An 18,976-nucleotide genomic window follows, 5' to 3' on the forward strand; every position below is an offset into this window, starting at 1 on the left:
AAAATTCTCTTTAAAAACGCTGCAGGGGCTGATAGAGAGGGGCGGCTGTGGGACTGGGGGTTAATCCCGCTGCAGGGGCTGATAGAGAGGGGCGGCTGTGGGACTGGGGGTTAATCCCGCTGCAGGGGCTGATAGAGAGGGGCGGCTGTGGGACTGGGGGTTAATCCCGCTGCAGGGGCTGATAGAGAGGGGCGGCTGTGGGACTGGGGGTTAATCCCGCTGCAGGGGCTGATAGAGAGGGGCGGCTGTGGGACTGGGGGTTAATCCCGCTGCAGGGGCTGATAGAGAGGGGCGGCTGTGGGACTGGGGGTTAATCCCGCTGCAGGGGCTGATAGAGAGGGGCGGCTGTGGGACTGGGGGTTAATCCCGCTGCAGGGGCTGATAGAGAGGGGGGCTGTGGGACTGGGGGTTAATCCCGCTGCAGGGGCCGATAGAGAGGGGCGGCTGTGGGACTGGGGGTTAATCCCGCTGCAGGGGCTGATAGAGAGGGGCGGCTGTGGGACTGGGGGTTAATCCCGCTGCAGGGGCTGATAGAGAGGGGCGGCTGTGGGACTGGGGGTTAATCCCGCTGCAGGGGCTGATAGAGAGGGGCAGCTGTGGGACTGGGGGTTAATCCCGCTGCAGGGGCTGATAGAGAGGGGCGGCTGTGGGACTGGGGGTTAATCCCACTGCAGGGGCTGATAGAGAGGGGCGGCTGTGGGACTGGGGGTTAATCCTGCTACAGTGCTTTGGCTACACAGGCACATAAATAAATAGAGAGGATAATGTACCTTCAGTTGTAAAATATAAGCAAATTACAGAACCCCTCAGTGACTGCTAATATCCTTATCATTTACAGTGGGGGTACATTATCCCTTATAATACATGAGTGATACTCAGAGTTCCCTGTATAACTCAGCCTGCAGCCTTGTGCCTTTATATGGGGGGCACAGAACCCCTCAGTGACTGCTAATATCCTTATCATTTACAGTGGGGGTACATTATCCCTTATAATACATGAGTGATACTCAGAGTTCCCTGTATAACTCAGCCTGCAGCCTTGTGCCTTTATATGGGGGGCACAGAACCCCTCAGTGACTGCTAATATCCTTATCATTTACAGTAGGGGGTACATTATCCCGTATAATACATGAGTGATACTCAGAGTTCCCTGTATAACTCAGCCTGCAGCCTTGTGCCTTTATATGGGGGGCACAGAACCCCTCAGTGACTGCTAATATCCTTATCATTTACAGTAGGGGGTACATTATCCCTTATAATACAAGAGTGATACTCAGAGTTCCCTGTATAACTCAGCCTGCAGCCTTGTGCCTTTATATGGGGGGCACAGAACCCCTCAGTGACTGCTAATATCCTTATCATTTACAGTAGGGGGTACATTATCCCTTATAATACATGAGTGATACTCAGAGTTCCCTGTATAACTCAGCCTGCAGCCTTGTGCCTGTATATGGGGGGCACAGAACCCCTCAGTGACTGCTAATATCCTTATCATTTACAGTAGGGGGTACATTATCCCTTATAATACATGAGTGATACTCAGAGTTCCCTGTATAACTCAGCCTGCAGCCTTGTGCCTTTATATGGGCACAGAACCCCTCAGTGACTGCTAATATCCTTATCATTTACAGTAGGGGGTACATTATCCCTTATATACATGAGTGATACTGATGGGCAGCTGTATGGTATGTACTATGCCTGGGGCTGCAGCTGAACAATAACAATGGTGAAATGATTCCCACAAATCCTACATTTCAGATAACAATAATAACACAGCTCATAGGGGAGAAGGTACAACACAACAGATTAGTGGATTTCTAAGAAATGACTGAATATTTATTATTAAAACTAAACTATAAAAATTTTCATAAATATAGAACTGTACAATTATAACTATTAAAGGGGATGTCAGAGCCCAAAATATAAATACAAACCTTTTTGTGCACAGTGAGAGAAAATGAATTTGTACATTTATTATTTCAATGGTTTATAATGGAATTGTTTATCCCTGCACTGCCGGTTCTGGCGCTTGAAACACAGTACAAACCAAGGCGTCAGTTTGCACAAAGCTTTCCATGCTTGTCAGATCCAGCTTTTGTTATTTTGTTCCAGTAGTCAAAACCCCCACTGAAGGGAATAGAGACAGATATTGGGTTTAAAGGGCAAATCAACCCAAAATATAATTTTTTTGCCTAATAAAAGAAACACAAATTCAACTTTACAATATACATTGTTTACAAATTTGCAATGGTTTTTGAGGAGACTGACCCCCCCTGGGGGAGACTGAGCTTTGCAACATTGTTTAAACAGTACCAACCAGGAGTTCAGCCAATGCTGCTTTCACTAGCAATGACATTTACACTTACTGGTAACTTTTAAAGCACTGACATTTTTTCAATACATTCATATCGGAAAGTTGCTTAGAATTATGTTTTCTTTTATTAGGCAGAAAACTATTTTTGGGGTTGACTTATCTATTAAAAGGGCAGTTCACCTTACAAATAACTTTTAATATGATGTAAACAGTGATATTTTGAGAATATTTGCAATTAGTCTTTATTTTATTATTATTTTTTTTTTTCATTAGGCTTTTTGTTTAGCAGCTCTCCAGGTAGGAATTTCAGCAAGCTATCTGGTTGCTAGGGTCCAATTTACCCTAGCAACCAGACCAGTACTGTGAATGAGGGACATAAATATGAATAGGAGAGACCAGAACAGAAAGATCAGCAATAAATAAAATATAACAAAATCGTAGCCTCACTGCGCAACTGTTTTTTTGGCTGCTGGGTCAGTGACCCCCCCAGCCAGGAGAATAAAGGCAAATTATTCAAAAGCTATACAATACTAAAAGTTAAGTTAAAGGTGCACCCCATTACAAATAACTTCTAGCTGTATTTATATTGCTCATATTACCATTTCCTTTCATTATGTACAAAATAAATCTATATTTTTATTTGGGTGTCAACGTGTGGCGAGATTCCCAGCCGGCTCCCAGGAGTCCGTACAGTTCAGTAAGTGATGTTCCCCTCCATGTGACGCGGTAGCCAATCCCAGATGGCATTAGATGTGATGGGGAAAGTTGGAGGTGTAAGACTGCGGATAGTGACGGGGGGCAGTCGGATGTGTCGGGCGGAGGTGGGGGATATATTTATTGATCACTTGCACTACCTCCGCCTGCATGAGAGGCCTCTGCCCCTCGGGGATCATCAGCACCGACGGAATAAGCCCCCGAAAGAACAGAAACTCCGGCAGATGTTCATGGGGATGGGGGGTCTTTGCAGCCTCCCTCCCTGCGATGGTATTGACCAGCGTGTGGAACATGTCCTTCACCTCCCCGGGGGTGATCTCCCCATCTTTTTTCTTCTTCCTCGGCGCAGAGCCGTGCCTTCCCTGTGTGCGCGGCGGAGTCACGTTGGTCGGGGACATGTGTGCGCTGCTCGTGTCTGACCGCTCTCCTTGCAAGTGGTCCTCCTCATGGTTCACTTCACAATTCCCAGAGGGGCTGCGGCGGAGAAGGAAGAGAAGAACTGAACAGAGAGAACTTGCAGCGAGGTAGGTAGGTGGGCACAGGAATGCAGACAGGGGTAGGTAGGTGGGCACAGGAATACAGACAGACAGGGGTAGGTAGGTGGGCACAGGAATACAGACAGACAGGGGTAGGTAGGTGGGCACAGGAATACAGACAGACAGGGGTAGGTAGGTGGGCACAGGAATACAGAAAGACAGGGGTCTTGAGAATGAGCAGGGAACTGAAGCCTCTCTGTGCTTGTGTGAGTGCAGGGCTCTGATTGGCTCTCCCCCTCCTACTGTGCTTCTGGCAGGGACCGTTAGGACACGCCCACCCCTCATGTGAAACCCAGACAGGGACCTGAGAGGATCTATAGGGAGCTCCAATAAAGGGGCCATTGTTACAGATAGGGTTAATGTTTAGCCCAAAGGGAAACCAGCACCGGATATTATTCATAATTGCCTACAGGGTTAGGGGTTTCCCTTTATCCAATATGTCTCCTTTAATACCCTTTTTACACAGCAGGATAAATATATCCCCCAGTGTAACATGTAAGTGACCAGAATCAGTGGAAGGGGCAACCTCCAGTGCTTTTATCTTTCCCTTGATAAAAATACTCTACAGAGTATAATTACCTACACATGCAGAAAAGTGCAATAAAAGGAATGAGTGCAACAGGCAGTGGCTCGTACTTACGGCCGCTTGGCAAAGCAGGGGATGAGGAAGGTCAGCATATCTGCATATATATATTTCTTTCGCTTGGGCTGTAAAGAGCCATTGCGCCCCTCGTTATTCTGCCTCGTCACCTCCCTGCGGTAACAGTCCTTTATGTGCTTCCATTTCAGCTGGATTTCCTTTGCTGAGGGGGCAAAGAAGTAAAAAAAAAAAAATGTAGTTACATGTACAGTCACTTTATAATGTAGCAAGCCCAGCGCAGATATGGGATCTCTTATCCAGAAAGCTTTGAATTACTAGGCCAGCTGCCAAGCATTTGGGAAAATAGACGTCAAAGACCGACACCAAAGCACCAGTAATGTCTCGCCCGCTCTACCAATGTAGACGTTCAGCCCATATACCATTGGTCACTGTGGTATTTGTCTCCTCTTACAAACCAATTAAAGGAGACATATTGGATAAAGGAAAACCCCTAACCCTGTAGGCAATTATGAATAATATCCGGTGCTGGTTTCCCTTTGGGCTAAACATTAACCCTATCTGTAACAATGGCCCCTTTATTGGAGCTCCCTATAGATCCTCTCAGGTCCCTGTCTGGGTTTCACATGAGGGGTGGGTGTGTCCTAACGGTCCCTGCCAGAAGCACAGTAGGAGGGGGAGAGCCAATCACAGCCCTGCACTCACACAAGCACAGACAGGCTTCGGTTCCCTATCAGGTCAGCCTAGCTGCTGATTGGTTCCTATATTACAGTGCCGCCCCCCTGCACGTCCAGAGAATTCAGCCAGCAGGAAGTGGAACAGATGGGCGGGGCTAGTGGGGTTTGGGGGAATTTCTCAATAAATCAGTCAGAAACACAACTTTAAGCACAATCCTTCTATATCTAGAGGAGTATAATTCCCTGGTACATTCATCATTTTTATAGGATATGTCTCCTTTAAAGGAGACATATTGGATAAATGGGAAACCCCTAACCCTGTAGGCAATTATGAATAATATCCGGTGCTGGTTTCACTTTGTGCTAAAAATAAATTCTCTCTGTAAAAATGGCCCCTTTATTGGAGCTCCCTATAGATCCTCTCACTTCTCCCTCCAGTGTGAAATGGAGAGTGGGCGTGTCCTAACGGTCCCTGCCAGAAGCACAGTAGGAGGGGGAGAGCCAATCACAGCCCTGCACTCACACAAGCACACACAGGCTTCAGTTCCCTATCAGGTCAGCCTAGCTGCTGATTGGTTCCTATCCTACAGTGCAGGGTATGGAGGGCCGCCGGCTCCCCAGCTCATCCAGAGAATTCAGCCAGCAGGAAGTGGCACAGATGGGCGGGGCTAGTGGGGGTTTTGTGGAATTTCTCAAAAAATCAGTCAGAAACACAACTTTTTAAGCACAATCCTTCTATATCTAGAGGAGTATAATTCCCTGGTACATTCATCATTTTTATAGGATGTGTCTCCTTTAACATGTAATGTTTCAGCTGAGCACTGCTTGGCTTTTCTTACCCTTTAAATTCTTTTCCTGATCAGTTAGATTCTCCCATCGATCTATAAGATTAGCTGCTACCTCATCCCATAGCTTTCGCCTGGTGTATTTGTTGTGGTATGCCGGTGATTCTGTCATATACAGCCCCGGGCGCTCCTCTACGAGCTCAATCAGCCGATCTGGGGCAGAGAAATTCTTGGTGAGGGGTAGAAATGCTCTTAGATAGAAGGTTGCTTTCAAAAGCCCCCGGTTATTCCTTTATCAATGCCTACAAGCACCAAGCACTGCCGACACTGGCACCCTGGGAATGAAGGGTATGGCATTCACTCAAGCGGTTTGAAACAGACATGGCTGAACTACACCTGCAGTGTTTCACAACGTACCAACAATGTCATTCAGTTTTTACCAGGGTTGGACTGGGGGGTGAAGGGCCCGTGCCCATAGCCTCCCCCCCAGAGGGGCCCCCCTAGCAGGGCCCTCCACCCGACGTCCTTCCCCAAGCGCGTAAATGTAATGCATCGGGGCAGGAGCAGTCGGGCAGGGGGAGCGCCGCAAGGGTCGGGTCTGATCCGCCGGGGCCCACTGGGATTTTTCCCGGTGACCCGGCGGCCAAATCCGACCCTGGTTTTTACCAACATCACTAAAAAATAAATCTTTCTGTGTATGTCTTACTTCTCTGTGTATCATAGTGTTAATTACTTACCCACAAGACACACATGTGCCATTTCCCATAAAATAGCCGGATCTAAACGTGGGTCTTCAAAGAAAGAATAATGTCTTTTTTACAAGTCCGGAAGTACTTACATGAATCAGTAAGTGTAACGGTAGAGCTTTTAGTTCTGGGCAGGTGAAAGTCTCTCCTTGCTGTCTGGGATATTTTCATTAGTGCCACGGAGGAGTCTGCCAATACACACAGGGTTAGTCACTGAATGAAGAAAAGCATTGGAACATAGAAGAAATATGTAACTTTCATTGGAGCAAATACAAAATGATGAGAAATCATGTGGAATCAGTGATCTGTAATTCCTTCTTTTCTGGCGCCTCTCTCTCTTCCCTTGCATGGGGGAAGCTATTTCCTGGTACTCACCTATTTTTATTTCCTTTCAGACAGACAACAGGTGTCCCATGGAACAAATACACTTTATCGGAAGCACTCATTTGCTACACTGCGGCTATGGCATGCCTAGGTTTGGCCAGGCAGCTGACTTTGACCAAACTGCATAAAGTTTCATCATGGGGAGAATATGCTAACAGGAATGTTACAATACACAACCCAACATAGGAATATATAACAAGCTTTTTAAAGCAGTTGGCTCCCTAAGGCTGCTGGATGTAGAAATAACTGAAGGGATATAATGAGGGAGAACCTTTCTATTGCTGAATCCAACGGTGCAACAGACGAAGGAATTCCTTGTTAAAGTGCAAGTATATAAATGTCTGACTTAACCCCTGTTGTTCAGAGTCAGGCACTTGGCTGGGGCTGCTCAACTGGAACTCTCATACGATATGTGCACTGGCAGATAGTGAGCTTCATTCCAAGTGCTATCAGTAACCCACATACAGGGAGATAGATCCAGGTTACAGACTGGATCCCAGGCTACTTACCCCCATTTGAAAGAGGAGCAAATGAGTGATCTATTGAGTTCAGATGATCCAGAGAGTCTGGAGAGTGACCTTCTGAGTCCGCTTCTTCTTTCTCTATCTTTACCTGTAATATTTCTGCTTCTGCCTCGGGGGAACCTGCCAACACAGTGTTAAGGTTACTAAAAGCAATAAGCCCAGCAACATTGGGCAGTGTCCTTTGGTTTTCAAACGATTTGGTAACCCCGACAAGCGGCTGTAGAACCTCTGTAAATCTGAGTTATTAGGTTATGTCAGACTGACACCCACAAACCTCTTTCTAATTCTTGTTAGAAACTGACCCCTGCAGTGTAAATGCCCAGTAGGGTAGAGCTGAGGTGTTACTGACCCACAGGCACAAGAATCTGTTTCTGTTAAATGTGACTTTATATCCTCCATAAAGACACAGTGCCCTAGTATAACCCTCCCCATGCATCTTTAAAGTAGGAAAGCAGGCTGGGTACCTTTGTCTGCAATTCTGGCAACATACTGGGGTACATAGGTTAGGAACCCATAGAACTATAAGGATTTATTGCTGCAGAAAATCCACTCACCGGTCACAGGAACTGCATCCTCTTCCCTCTTTAATAGCGACAGGTCAGTGTGGGGCTCAGCACCCAATGTGGCACCGGGGAACGGCATCTCTACAGCATCTGCCCAGAAGGGAACGAATGTCAGTTTGTACCTTACTAATTCCTAGGGCATCAGTTTACACTACTATATACATCAGGCCCCTGCAGCTGGATTAACCCCCAGCTGCCCCTCTCTATCAGCCCCTGCAGCGGGATTAACCCCCAGTCCCACAGCCGCCCCTCTCTATCAGCCCCTGCAGCGGGATTAACCCCCAGTCCCACAGCCGCCCCGCTCTATCAGCCCCTGCAGCGGGATTAACCCCCAGTCCCACAGCCGCCCCTCTCTATCAGCCCCTGCAGCAGGATTAACCCCCAGTCCCACAGCCGCCCCTCTCTATCAGCCCCTGCAGCGGGATTAACCCCCAGTCCCACAGCCGCCCCTCTCTATCGGCCCCTGCAGCGGGATTAACCCCCAGTCCCACAGCCGCCCCTCTCTATCGGCCCCTGCAGCGGGATTAACCCCCAGTCCCACAGCCGCCCCTCTCTATCGGCCCCTGCAGCGGGATTAACCCCCAGTCCCACAGCCGCCCCTCTCTATCGGCCCCTGCAGCGGGATTAACCCCCAGTCCCACAGCCGCCCCTCTCTATCAGCCCCTGCAGCGGGATTAACCCCCAGTCCCACAGCCGCCCCTCTCTATCAGCCCCTGCAGCGGGATTAACCCCCAGTCCCACAGCCGCCCCTCTCTATCAGCCCCTGCAGCGGGATTAACCCCCAGTCCCACAGCCGCCCCTCTCTATCGGCCCCTGCAGCGGGATTAACCCCCAGTCCCACAGCCGCCCCTCTCTATCAGCCCCTGCAGCGGGATTAACCCCCAGTCCCACAGCCGCCCCTCTCTATCAGCCCCTGCAGCGGGATTAACCCCCAGTCCCACAGCCGCCCCTCTCTATCAGCCCCTGCAGCGGGATTAACCCCCAGTCCCACAGCCGCCCCTCTCTATCGGCCCCTGCAGCGGGATTAACCCCCAGTCCCACAGCCGCCCCTCTCTATCAGCCCCTGCAGCGGGATTAACCCCCAGTCCCACAGCCGCCCCTCTCTATCAGCCCCTGCAGCGGGATTAACCCCCAGTCCCACAGCCGCCCCTCTCTATCAGCCCCTGCAGCGGGATTAACCCCCAGTCCCACAGCCGCCCCTCTCTATCAGCCCCTGCAGCGGGATTAACCCCCAGTCCCACAGCCGCCCCTCTCTATCAGCCCCTGCAGCGGGATTAACCCCCAGTCCCACAGCCGCCCCTCTCTATCAGCCCCTGCAGCGGGATTAACCCCCAGTCCCACAGCCGCCCCTCTCTATCAGCCCCTGCAGCGGGATTAACCCCCAGTCCCACAGCCGCCCCTCTCTATCAGCCCCTGCAGCGGGATTAACCCCCAGTCCCACAGCCGCCCCTCTCTATCAGCCCCTGCAGCGGGATTAACCCCCAGTCCCACAGCCGCCCCTCTCTATCAGCCCCTGCAGCGGGATTAACCCCCAGTCCCACAGCCGCCCCTCTCTATCGGCCCCTGCAGCGGGATTAACCCCCAGTCCCACAGCCGCCCCTCTCTATCAGCCCCTGCAGCGGGATTAACCCCCAGTCCCACAGCCGCCCCTCTCTATCAGCCCCTGCAGCGGGATTAACCCCCAGTCCCACAGCCGCCCCTCTCTATCAGCCCCTGCAGCGGGATTAACCCCCAGTCCCACAGACAGTGCAGGGAGGAGGAGGAGGAGGAGGAGGAGGAGGAGGAGGGAAAAGCACTTACCCAGTAGCCCAGGCTGGAGATGTGAGTGCAGGGGAGGGACAATGCCAGGGACACAGGGGAGGGAGTTACAGGGACACAGGACACAATCCCCAGCCTGCCCCTCAGGGAGTCCCCAGACACCTCAGTTATATCCAGGCTGTGAATAGAAGTTGACAGAAGGCGCCTAAATGTGATATGAATAAAAGGAACAGGGAGGTAAATATCTACAGATCGCAATAAACATGAAAATGTTCCAGCAGGAAGTACAGGGGAGGAGCCGGAAGTTCCCCTTTCACTTTGCAGGAAGAAGTAAGGTTGCTGGCACTGAGTTCCCGGACAGCTGGAAACCTAAGGGCTCAGTCATCAGACCAACTCTGTCCTGCACATGAGCTGCGGTTCAACCCAAAGCTACAGGCAAATAAAATGGGCGCTAAGTTTCAAATCACGGCAAATGATGAAGGCAGCGCGGCCATTTTATTGGTGGGCAGTTTATAGCTTTGCACTTACCTTTTTGTAGAGTTTTATTGTAGGTTTGTACAGCTGTCCCCCCTATGGCTGCTGTGTGGGCCCCCTTGCTGCACAGCCCGTTTGCTGATTCAACTGCTTGGTTGTGGCATATAAACAGTTAAGTGTGTGTCCCTGGGTTGTAACATTATGAAAAAATCAGTTTTGATTTAAAAAGAAAAGTCTTCAAGGGTTTGGGTTCAGATAAACATTTCGAAATCTAGAAATAAAAGTTATATTGTTCTGGTATCACAGCCATTTCTCATAGGATTTTGCTTTAAAGGAGACATATGTACCAGGGAATTATACTCCTCTAGATATAGAAGGATTGGGCTTAAAGTTGTGTTTCTGACTGATTTATTGAGAAATTCCACAAAAACACCACTAGCCCCGCCCATCTGTTCCACTTCCTGCTGCCTCCTTTCCCAGGCTGTGCAGGGGGCCGGCGGCACTGTAGGATGGGAACCAATCAGCAGCTAGGCTGACCTGATAGGGAACTGAAGCCTGTCTGTGCTTGTGTGAGTGCAGGGCTGTGATTGGCTCTCCCCCTCCTACTGTGCTTCTGGCAGGGGCTGTTAGGCCACGCCCACCCCTCATGTGAAACCCAGACAGGGACCTGAGAGGATCTATAGGGAGCTCCAATAAAGGGGCCATTGTTACAGATAGGGTTAATGTTTAGCCCAAAGGGAAACCAGCACCGGATATTATTCATAATTGCCTACAAGATTGGGTGTGGGGGCAAATGTCGCTTTGCATCAGTTTCTATGCATTAAGTGAAATCATAGTGAAGATCAGGATATTAGCTAGCAATGTGTTCTCCTTGTAGTGAGGTTTCTAGGAAAGGGACATAATAAGAAGGTTGTTCACAGGGCTAGAGACACACGATAGTTCACATTTAATTTGACTTTTTGCAGGTTATTATGAATGAATGACCATTTTTAGCAACTTTCCAATTTGTCTTCTTATTTTATATATATACACACATACACACACACACACACATCCTGACGACAGTCCCAGGTGGGTCGAAACGCGTTGATGGCAAAGTGATGAAACAATAAATATTTTGTATTTTTCATGACAAATGCTGTGAGTGCTTTGCGTTTATTCGCTTTATATATACATTTATTTTTTTTAGTTTTTTTAATTATTTGCCTTCTTTTTACTCTTTAAAGCTTTCAAATGGACCCCAATAATCGAAAAAAATGTTTGTTCTGAGAGGCTTTAAAGTTATTGTTACTTTCTAATACTTGTTATCATTCTAGTCTCTCCTATTCATGTTCCAGTCTCTCATTCACACCATTGCCTGGTTGCCAGGGTAAATAAGACCCTAGCAACCAGATAGCTGCTTAAATTCCAAACTGGGGAGCTGCCGAACAAAAAGAGAAATCATTCAAAAACCACAAATAATAAAAAAAAAAAATGAAGACCAATTGCAAATTGTTTTAGAATATCGCTTCCTACATCATACGTAAAGTTACTTTTATCCAGCTGAGCAACTTTTCCTGAATACAAAATAAATGGATACAAATGGCGGCTACCATGATTGCATGCATGATTGTAAGAAATACCACTGAAAGCTCATTCGTGATAAAATAATGCATTACAGGATTCTATAAGATAAAAATCAGGCGTCACAGGAAGGACAAATATCTCATCCCAGAATGCCCTGGGGCAAGGAGTCATTTGCTGGTGGGGCAAGGAGTCTGTGCCTGGTCTCTAGCAAGGTGTTTACTCGCTGTAGGGAAGATTTTACTATACAGTACTAATAATATACAGGGAGCTACTGATCCCCAATCAGGGCTCAGTTTGGGGGTTTTATTTACAAGACCAGTGGTTGTTGGACGCCCCCATAATGGTTCAACCTTGGCTCCCCATTTTACAAGGTTAAAGATACAGCAGAACCCCTATTTTACATTTTTTCCGGGGGCCAGAAAAAAATGGTGTAAAATCCAGGAAAATATAAAATCAGGGAAATGTATTATATATTGACCGCATATTTTTGAATAAGCTGTTTCCTACTGTGGGTATCATGTCGGGGGAGCTCATTATAGCCAGGGCCGACATCAGAAATCACGGGGCCCCTCACAAGAAAATTTTCTGCCCCCCCTCCTCCCACACCCTGCCCCTCAATGGCCCCTCCCATCGGTACAAAGGACACACAGACATTGGTAGCCAGGGCCCCCAGCGTCCTTCCCAGCATCCTCCAGCTCCCCCCAGCATTGTCCTGCTTCCTGCGGCTCCCCCTGCTCCCCCCAGCAGCTTCCTCTGGCTCCCCTGTGGCTCCCTCCGGCTGCATCCTCTTGATATGTGCTCTGGTTCCCCGCTGCATCTGCACATTTTTATTAGGTTGCGCCCCATGCGTATGGACGTCAAGCGTATGCACGGGGCACGACCAATCGAATTACCCGCTAACCAATAATAACCAACAGGGCCCGTAATTCTTTAGAGGGGGCCTGAGTTAAAAAACTGTATCACAGCCGGGCCCCCTTTAAAGCGACAATCGTCCGGGCCCGGGACAATGTCCCCCCTGATGTCGGCCCTGATTATAGCATTAATATTCCTTTCATGCTGTGCATACAACAGCTATACCCACCCTGTGTGGCCAAAGTCTGAACGCACTAGTCTCTTCCTTGTGTGACTGCTCTGGGTGCCTGTAAGGAGGCTGTGCTCATGTCAATGGTTTCTCCCCTGTGTGGGTTTTCTGGTGGCTTATCAGGATGGACCTAGAGTTAAAGCTTCTGCCACATTCGGCACATTTGTGATGCCTGGGCCCAACGCAATCATTCTTAGCACTGTTATAGTGTTGTATGAGGCAGCGCCTTCTTGCAAAGGCTAAACCACATTCGGCACATTTAAAAGGTTTCTCCCCTGTGTGATAGATTTGGTGGCCCAACAGTGCCCGCATGTGCACAAAGCTCCTCCCACATTCGGCGCAACTGAAAGGTTTAAACCCCGTGTGAACTCTCTGGTGGGTACGAAGGTTGCTTTTTTGAGAAAAGCTTTTCCCACATTCTGGACAAGTGAATGGTTTTTCTCCTGTGTGAAGTCGGACATGGCTGACTAGCAAACTCCTTGTAAAGAAACCCCTCCCACAATCTGTACACGTGTAGGGTTTCTCCTCTGTGTGGGCCATTTGATGTCTTTGTAAACCATTTTTATTCCTGAAGCCCTTTCCGCATTCTGTGCATATAAATGGTTTCTCCCCTGTGTGGGCCATCTGATGGTACTTTAAAAGAGGTTTCATTCTGAAGCTCAGTCCACACTCTGTACAAGTGAATGGTTTCTCCCCAGTATGGACTGTCTCGTGGATCTTTACATAACGCTTATCTCTGAATCCTTTCCCACATTCTGTACATGTGAAGGGTTTCTCCCCTGTATGGACCATACGATGTCTATCTAAGCGGTATTTATTTTTGCAATGCTTTCCACACTCTGAGCAGATATAAGCCTTTTTTCGCCTCCTGCGTGTCTGGCTGTCGGTAACATTCCCAGGCTGAGTACAGGTGTGGGCCAGGAGATCACTGCTTTGGGTACAGTTGGCACAGTCTGATGGTGGAAACATAGTGGCACAATTCTCAGAACTGGTACTGGGCTCCATGTTGGTCTGTATCTTCTGGGCATCGGAGCTCTGTAACTTCTCATTGTCTGTAGGGAGCACATTACAGGACAATAATTAGCCAGTAAAACAAAAGTAATAAAAATATTAAATATGTTATTACAGTATCTGTCTATACAGGCTATGAACAAACTTAGGGGGCTGACCTGGCCAAACTTCACCCCCAGCTCAGTGTCCCACTCTGGACAATATTTGCTAAATACTTACTAAATTACATTCCAAGGAACAATTGAGATTTATGTAAGATTAGAGCTCACCACCGTTCTATTTATTCTTATGGTATTTCTAAAGTTTATTTATTAATGGGTAAAAGTTAGATTTCCCCATTTAATTTGCTTCTAAAAATGCCACAGGAATGAATAGAAAGTGGGTAATAAATGTGCCCCTTGGTGTCAGTGACCCCCTGTTACGAGCAGGGAGACTGGTGTTACAGACAGAATCCCTGGCTACTTACCCCCATCAGTAAATGGAGCTGTTGGGGTCACATGATCACCTGAGTACAGTTCTTCTTTCTCTATCTTTATCCAGGATATCTCTGTTTGAGTCACTGAGGAGCCTGCTGATATAAAAACACAGAGGATTAGTAAGTGATGGAGAAAAGCACAGAGCAAACCAAATGAATCCCAGTAAATTCCAGGCAACATTACAGAGAGACCCGTCCTTCATGCACTTTATGACTTATTTATCTAACCTTAGCAACTTTGCACCCAGGCAGTAACCCATGGAAACCAAATTCCTGCTTCACAGGTAGAAGCAGAGAGACAAATTGATATTACAGACAGAATCCCTGGCTACTTACCCCTATCAGTAAATGGAGCAGTCAGTCTTTCCAATGGGTTCAGTTGATCAAGAGAGTCTGACTCTTCTTCCTCTTTCTTTATATGTAATATTTGTCGTTCTGCTTCTGAAGAACCTGTAAGAATGTTACACAGAGAAAAAGCTGGGTGCAAAGTACTATGGCAGCTGGCTGAATAGCCTTCAGCTCAATGGAGAACATCACCTTTTTGTTAAAGGAGACATATTGGATAAATGGGGAAACCCCTAACCCTGTAGGCAATTATGAATAATATCCGGTGCTGGTTTCCCTTTGGGCTAAACATTAACCCTATCTGTAACAATGGCCCCTTTATTGGAGCTCCCTATAAATCAGTGGTTCTCAACCTGTGGGTCGGGACCCCTTTGGGGGTCAAACAACCTTTTCACAGGGGTCGCCTAAGACCATCGGAAAACACATATTTCCGATGGTTTTAGGAACAATTTTATGGTTGGGGGTCCCCACAACATGAGGAACTGTATTAAAGGGTCACGGCATTAGGCAGGTTGAGAACCACTGCATAGATCCTCTCAGGTCCCTGTCTGGGTTTCAAATGAGGGGTGGGCGTGTCCTAACGGTCCCTGCCAGAAGCACAGTAGGAGGGGGAGAGCCAATCACAGCCCTGCACTCACACAAGCACAGACAGGCTTCAGTTCCCTATCAGGTCAGCCTAGCTGCTGATTGGTTCCTATCCTACAGTGCCGCCGGCCCCCCTGCACAGCCTGGGAAAGGAGGCAGCAGGAAGTGGAACAGATGGGCGGGGCTAGTGGGGTTTTGGTGGAATTTCTCAATAAATCACAATTATCTAGAGGAGTATAATTCACTGGTACATTCAGAATTTTTATATGATATGTCTCCTTTAAAGTCCTCTATCAAAAGAAACACAGGATTTCTTGTCTCCTTTTCTGTAAATATGTTCTTTGGTATCAGACTTCTTCTCTCAGAGCTGCTGATTGGGTCCTATACTACAGTGCAATGTACTGAGGGCTGCCGGCTCCCCTGCACATAAACGGGCAGATAAGCTGCCAAATTAGTCTGAAATCTGCCTATGTATGGCCACCTAAACCTAGATATTCTCAACTGGGAGGCTCTCCCCATCAGCCCATGGAGCAGAGGCCTCTGTGTATGTTCTAACTAAGGCACATAGCAGGAGGCCGGGACCCAAAACCTCAAGTAGATGCCAAGGATTTTCTCTTCATTGCACACCAGAGAAATATTGGAGTTATGACATTTATGTAATTGGATTTACGCCTAAATATCATCAGGAGAATTTATAATTTAGATTCTCTGTTTATATTTGGCTTATGTGAGCAAGAAGCTACTAATACAAACACAAATATCCAGGAAAGAAGAGGCAGGCTTTAGGCTGGGAATAGGGGGACAGGCCACATAGATACAGGGACCTCCACCCTACAGAATGCAGTCCTTTCCATAACAATAAGGATTTATTGCTGCAGAAAATCCACTCACCAGTCACAGGAACTGCATCCTCTTCCCTCTTTAATAGCGACAGGTCAGTGTGGGGCTCAGCACCCAATGTGGCACCGGGGAACGGCATCTCTACAGCATCTGCCCAGAAGGAGATTAAAGGGGACATATACTGCATTAATAAAAATCTCCCCCAAAAATACATCACTAGCACCGCCCACCTGTTCCTGCTTTCCCACACCCAGTGGCACTGACCCCTTTGCATTGTAGGAAGTGAAGTCAACCAATCAGCAACAATAACAACCTAATAGAACCAGGCAGAGATGTGATTGGCTAGCTATCTCCTACTGTGTGTAAGGCAGGCTGTTAGAATACCCACTGTATATATTAAACAGTTACGGGGACCAGAGAGGATATATAGGGGCTCCAATAAAGGTGTCAGATAACAGTTTTATTCCCTTTAATGTCAGTATGTACAATGCACACAGTTCCTGGCACACGAGTTTGTACAACTAAACACAATCACATGGATTCTGATGTAAGAACAGAACTTCTGTCTTATACCTGAGATACAGCTTCAAATGCACTGGGGTTATTGTAATAATACTCATGGTGCAGAACTGTGTAGGGACGGGGGGGGGGGGGGGGGGGGGGGGGGGTTACATAGTTAAGGCCCCGTTTTTAGGGGGTGGAGCATGTTTGCAACCTCTGGGTCTGGTTTGTCTCTAACAACCTGGCAAAACTGCCCCTCTCTATCAGCCCCTGCAGCAGGATTAACCCCCAGTCCCACAGCCGCCCCTCTCTATCAGCCCCTGCAGCGGGATTAACCCCCAGTCCCACAGCCGCCCCTCTCTATCAGCCCCTGCAGCGGGATTAACCCCCAGTCCCACAGCCGCCCCTCTCTATCAGCCCCTGCAGCGGGATTAACCCCCAGTCCCACAGCCGCCCCTCTCTATCAGCCCCTGCAGCGGGATTAACCCCCAGTCCCACAGCCGCCCCTCTCTATCAGCCCTGCAGCGGGATTAACCCCCAGTCCCACAGCCGCCCCTCTCTATCGGCCCCTGCAGCGGGATTAACCCCCAGTCCCACAGCCGCCCCTCTCTATCGGCCCCTGCAGCGGGATTAACCCCCAGTCCCACAGCCCCCCTCTCTATCGGCCCCTGCAGCGGGATTAACCCCCAGTCCCACAGCCGCCCCTCTCTATCAGCCCCTGCAGCGGGATTAACCCCCAGTCCCACAGCCGCCCCTCTCTATCAGCCCCTGCAGCGGGATTAACCCCCAGTCCCACAGCCGCCCCTCTCTATCAGCCCCTGCAGCGGGATTAACCCCCAGTCCCACAGCCGCCCCTCTCTATCGGCCCCTGCAGCGGGATTAACCCCCAGTCCCACAGCCGCCCCTCTCTATCGGCCCCTGCAGCGGGATTAACCCCCAGTCCCACAGCCGCCCCTCTCTATCAGCCCCTGCAGCGGGATTAACCCCCAGTCCCACAGCGCCCCTCTCTATCAGCCCCTGCAGCGGGATTAACCCCCAGTCCCACAGCCGCCCCTCTCTATCGGCCCCTGCAGCGGGATTAACCCCCAGTCCCACAGCCGCCCCTCTCTATCAGCCCCTGCAGCGGGATTAACCCCCAGTCCACAGCCGCCCCTCTCTATCAGCCCCTGCAGCGGGATTAACCCCCAGTCCCACAGCCGCCCCTCTCTATCAGCCCCTGCAGCGGGATTAACCCCCAGTCCCACAGCCGCCCCTCTCTATCGGCCCCTGCAGCGGGATTAACCCCCAGTCCCACAGCCGCCCCTCTCTATCGGCCCCTGCAGCGGGATTAACCCCCAGTCCCACACACAGTGCAGGGAGGAGGAGGAGGAGGAGGAGGAGGAGGAGGAGGGAAAAGCACTTACCCAGTAGCCCAGGCTGGAGATGTGAGTGCAGGGGAGGGACAATGCCAGTGAGTCCCCTCACATCTCAGCTCTATCCCGCCAGGTCACAGAAAATCATCAAAGTCCCATAAACCTAATATAAAAAAATACAAATTGTGAGAGAAATACCCACAGAGGGCCATAAACCTAGTACTGTTTAGACAGGATGTATGTGGGAGGAGCCGGAAGTCCCGCCTCCAAACTGCATTAAGAGGTAAGCCAGCATTGGCCGTACAGTGCTCTTTACTTGCAAACTTAACAGTTCCGTCCATCATATAATGCAGGTTCGATCAAACCCCGCACAAACAGTAAATGACAAGAGCGTTGAGCATCGCATCAAATGTGAAGGGCGGCCATTTTATTGGTGGGCAGATTATGCTTTTGCGGTAGTTTGTTAATAATTTATATGGAATTTCCTTGAACAGCCGCTCCTATCCCCTCACCACTTACCCCCTCCTGCCTCACATCTCTTATTGGCTCACTTTTATCTCCGTTTCAATATCTTTATATAATTAAAAATTACTGAACGTTTGTACCATTAAAAGATTACACTGAAATGTGCATTGGCATCGTCAGTTCATGGCTACGGGCTGAGAGAGACCCAACAACTGCCAGCCCTGTGGCTCTTACAGCTGCAACTCTGCCTCATGTTGACTGTCTCACAAGGGATTCTGGGAGATGTAGTTCTCTAACAGGGTATAGTTAGTATTACATTTATGCTTTCATATAATAAGCATATGCTGTGTACAGGTAATATATATATATAATCACCTTGTGTTCCCGATATTAATGGTGTCCCGGGGAGCAGTTGGGAATATGACTGGAGAGCAAAAGGGATATATATATATATATATATATATATACTGTATATATTCATTCCCATTGCCACAGTTAGACGCTATATTTGACACTTTGTTGACCAAGGGGAGTGCAGCTTTCCCACTGATAAGGAAGCCCCCCCATCTACCTGCACTCTAAACCCATCTCTTATTCTTAAAAGCAGAGAACAGTCGCCCTAAATCTGTGCTGAGGGGCATCTCAGTCAGGGTCATATTTTCTATATATTCACCCAAGAACC

General features: G+C 48.7%; 2 protein-coding genes across 5 annotated transcripts; both read right to left on the reverse strand.

Annotated features, from left to right (window-relative positions):
- Nucleotides 1-1,806: 1,806 nt before the first annotated feature.
- LOC116406516 lies at nt 1,807-10,410 on the reverse strand. 2 transcript variants are annotated; one of them, XM_031904303.1, is made up of 7 exons: nt 9,642-10,408; nt 7,833-7,931; nt 7,264-7,398; nt 6,463-6,558; nt 5,679-5,837; nt 4,205-4,367; nt 1,811-3,502 (listed from the first exon to the last, which is right to left on the reverse strand). In XM_031904303.1, exons 2-7 carry the CDS (start codon nt 7,918-7,920, stop codon nt 3,061-3,063), a joined length of 1,083 nt encoding a protein of 360 aa, XP_031760163.1. In that variant the 5' UTR covers nt 7,921-7,931; nt 9,642-10,408; the 3' UTR covers nt 1,811-3,060. The 2 variants fall into 2 exon arrangements, with proteins under 2 accessions (XP_031760164.1, XP_031760163.1); XM_031904304.1 differs by lacking the exon at nt 5,679-5,837 and having other exon boundaries at nt 1,807-3,502; nt 9,642-10,410.
- Nucleotides 10,411-12,648: 2,238 nt separating this feature from the next.
- Nucleotides 12,649-18,144, reverse strand: LOC101730425 (gastrula zinc finger protein XlCGF8.2DB-like). 3 transcript variants are annotated; one of them, XM_012953330.3, is made up of 5 exons: nt 17,881-18,142; nt 16,028-16,126; nt 14,543-14,656; nt 14,198-14,299; nt 12,649-13,772 (listed from the first exon to the last, which is right to left on the reverse strand). In XM_012953330.3, the coding sequence occupies exons 2-5, from the start codon at nt 16,113-16,115 to the stop codon at nt 12,796-12,798; spliced, it is 1,281 nt and encodes a 426-aa protein (XP_012808784.1). In that variant the 5' UTR covers nt 16,116-16,126; nt 17,881-18,142; the 3' UTR covers nt 12,649-12,795. The 3 variants fall into 3 exon arrangements, with proteins under 3 accessions (XP_012808784.1, XP_004919091.1, XP_004919094.1); XM_004919034.4 differs by having other exon boundaries at nt 14,198-14,302; nt 17,881-18,137; XM_004919037.4 differs by lacking the exon at nt 14,198-14,299 and having other exon boundaries at nt 17,881-18,144.
- Between the last annotated feature and the right edge of the window lie 832 nt (nt 18,145-18,976).

Source organism: Xenopus tropicalis, chromosome 6 (assembly GCF_000004195.4).
Source record: "Xenopus tropicalis strain Nigerian chromosome 6, UCB_Xtro_10.0, whole genome shotgun sequence".
Lineage (NCBI taxonomy): Eukaryota > Metazoa > Chordata > Amphibia > Anura > Pipidae > Xenopus > Xenopus tropicalis.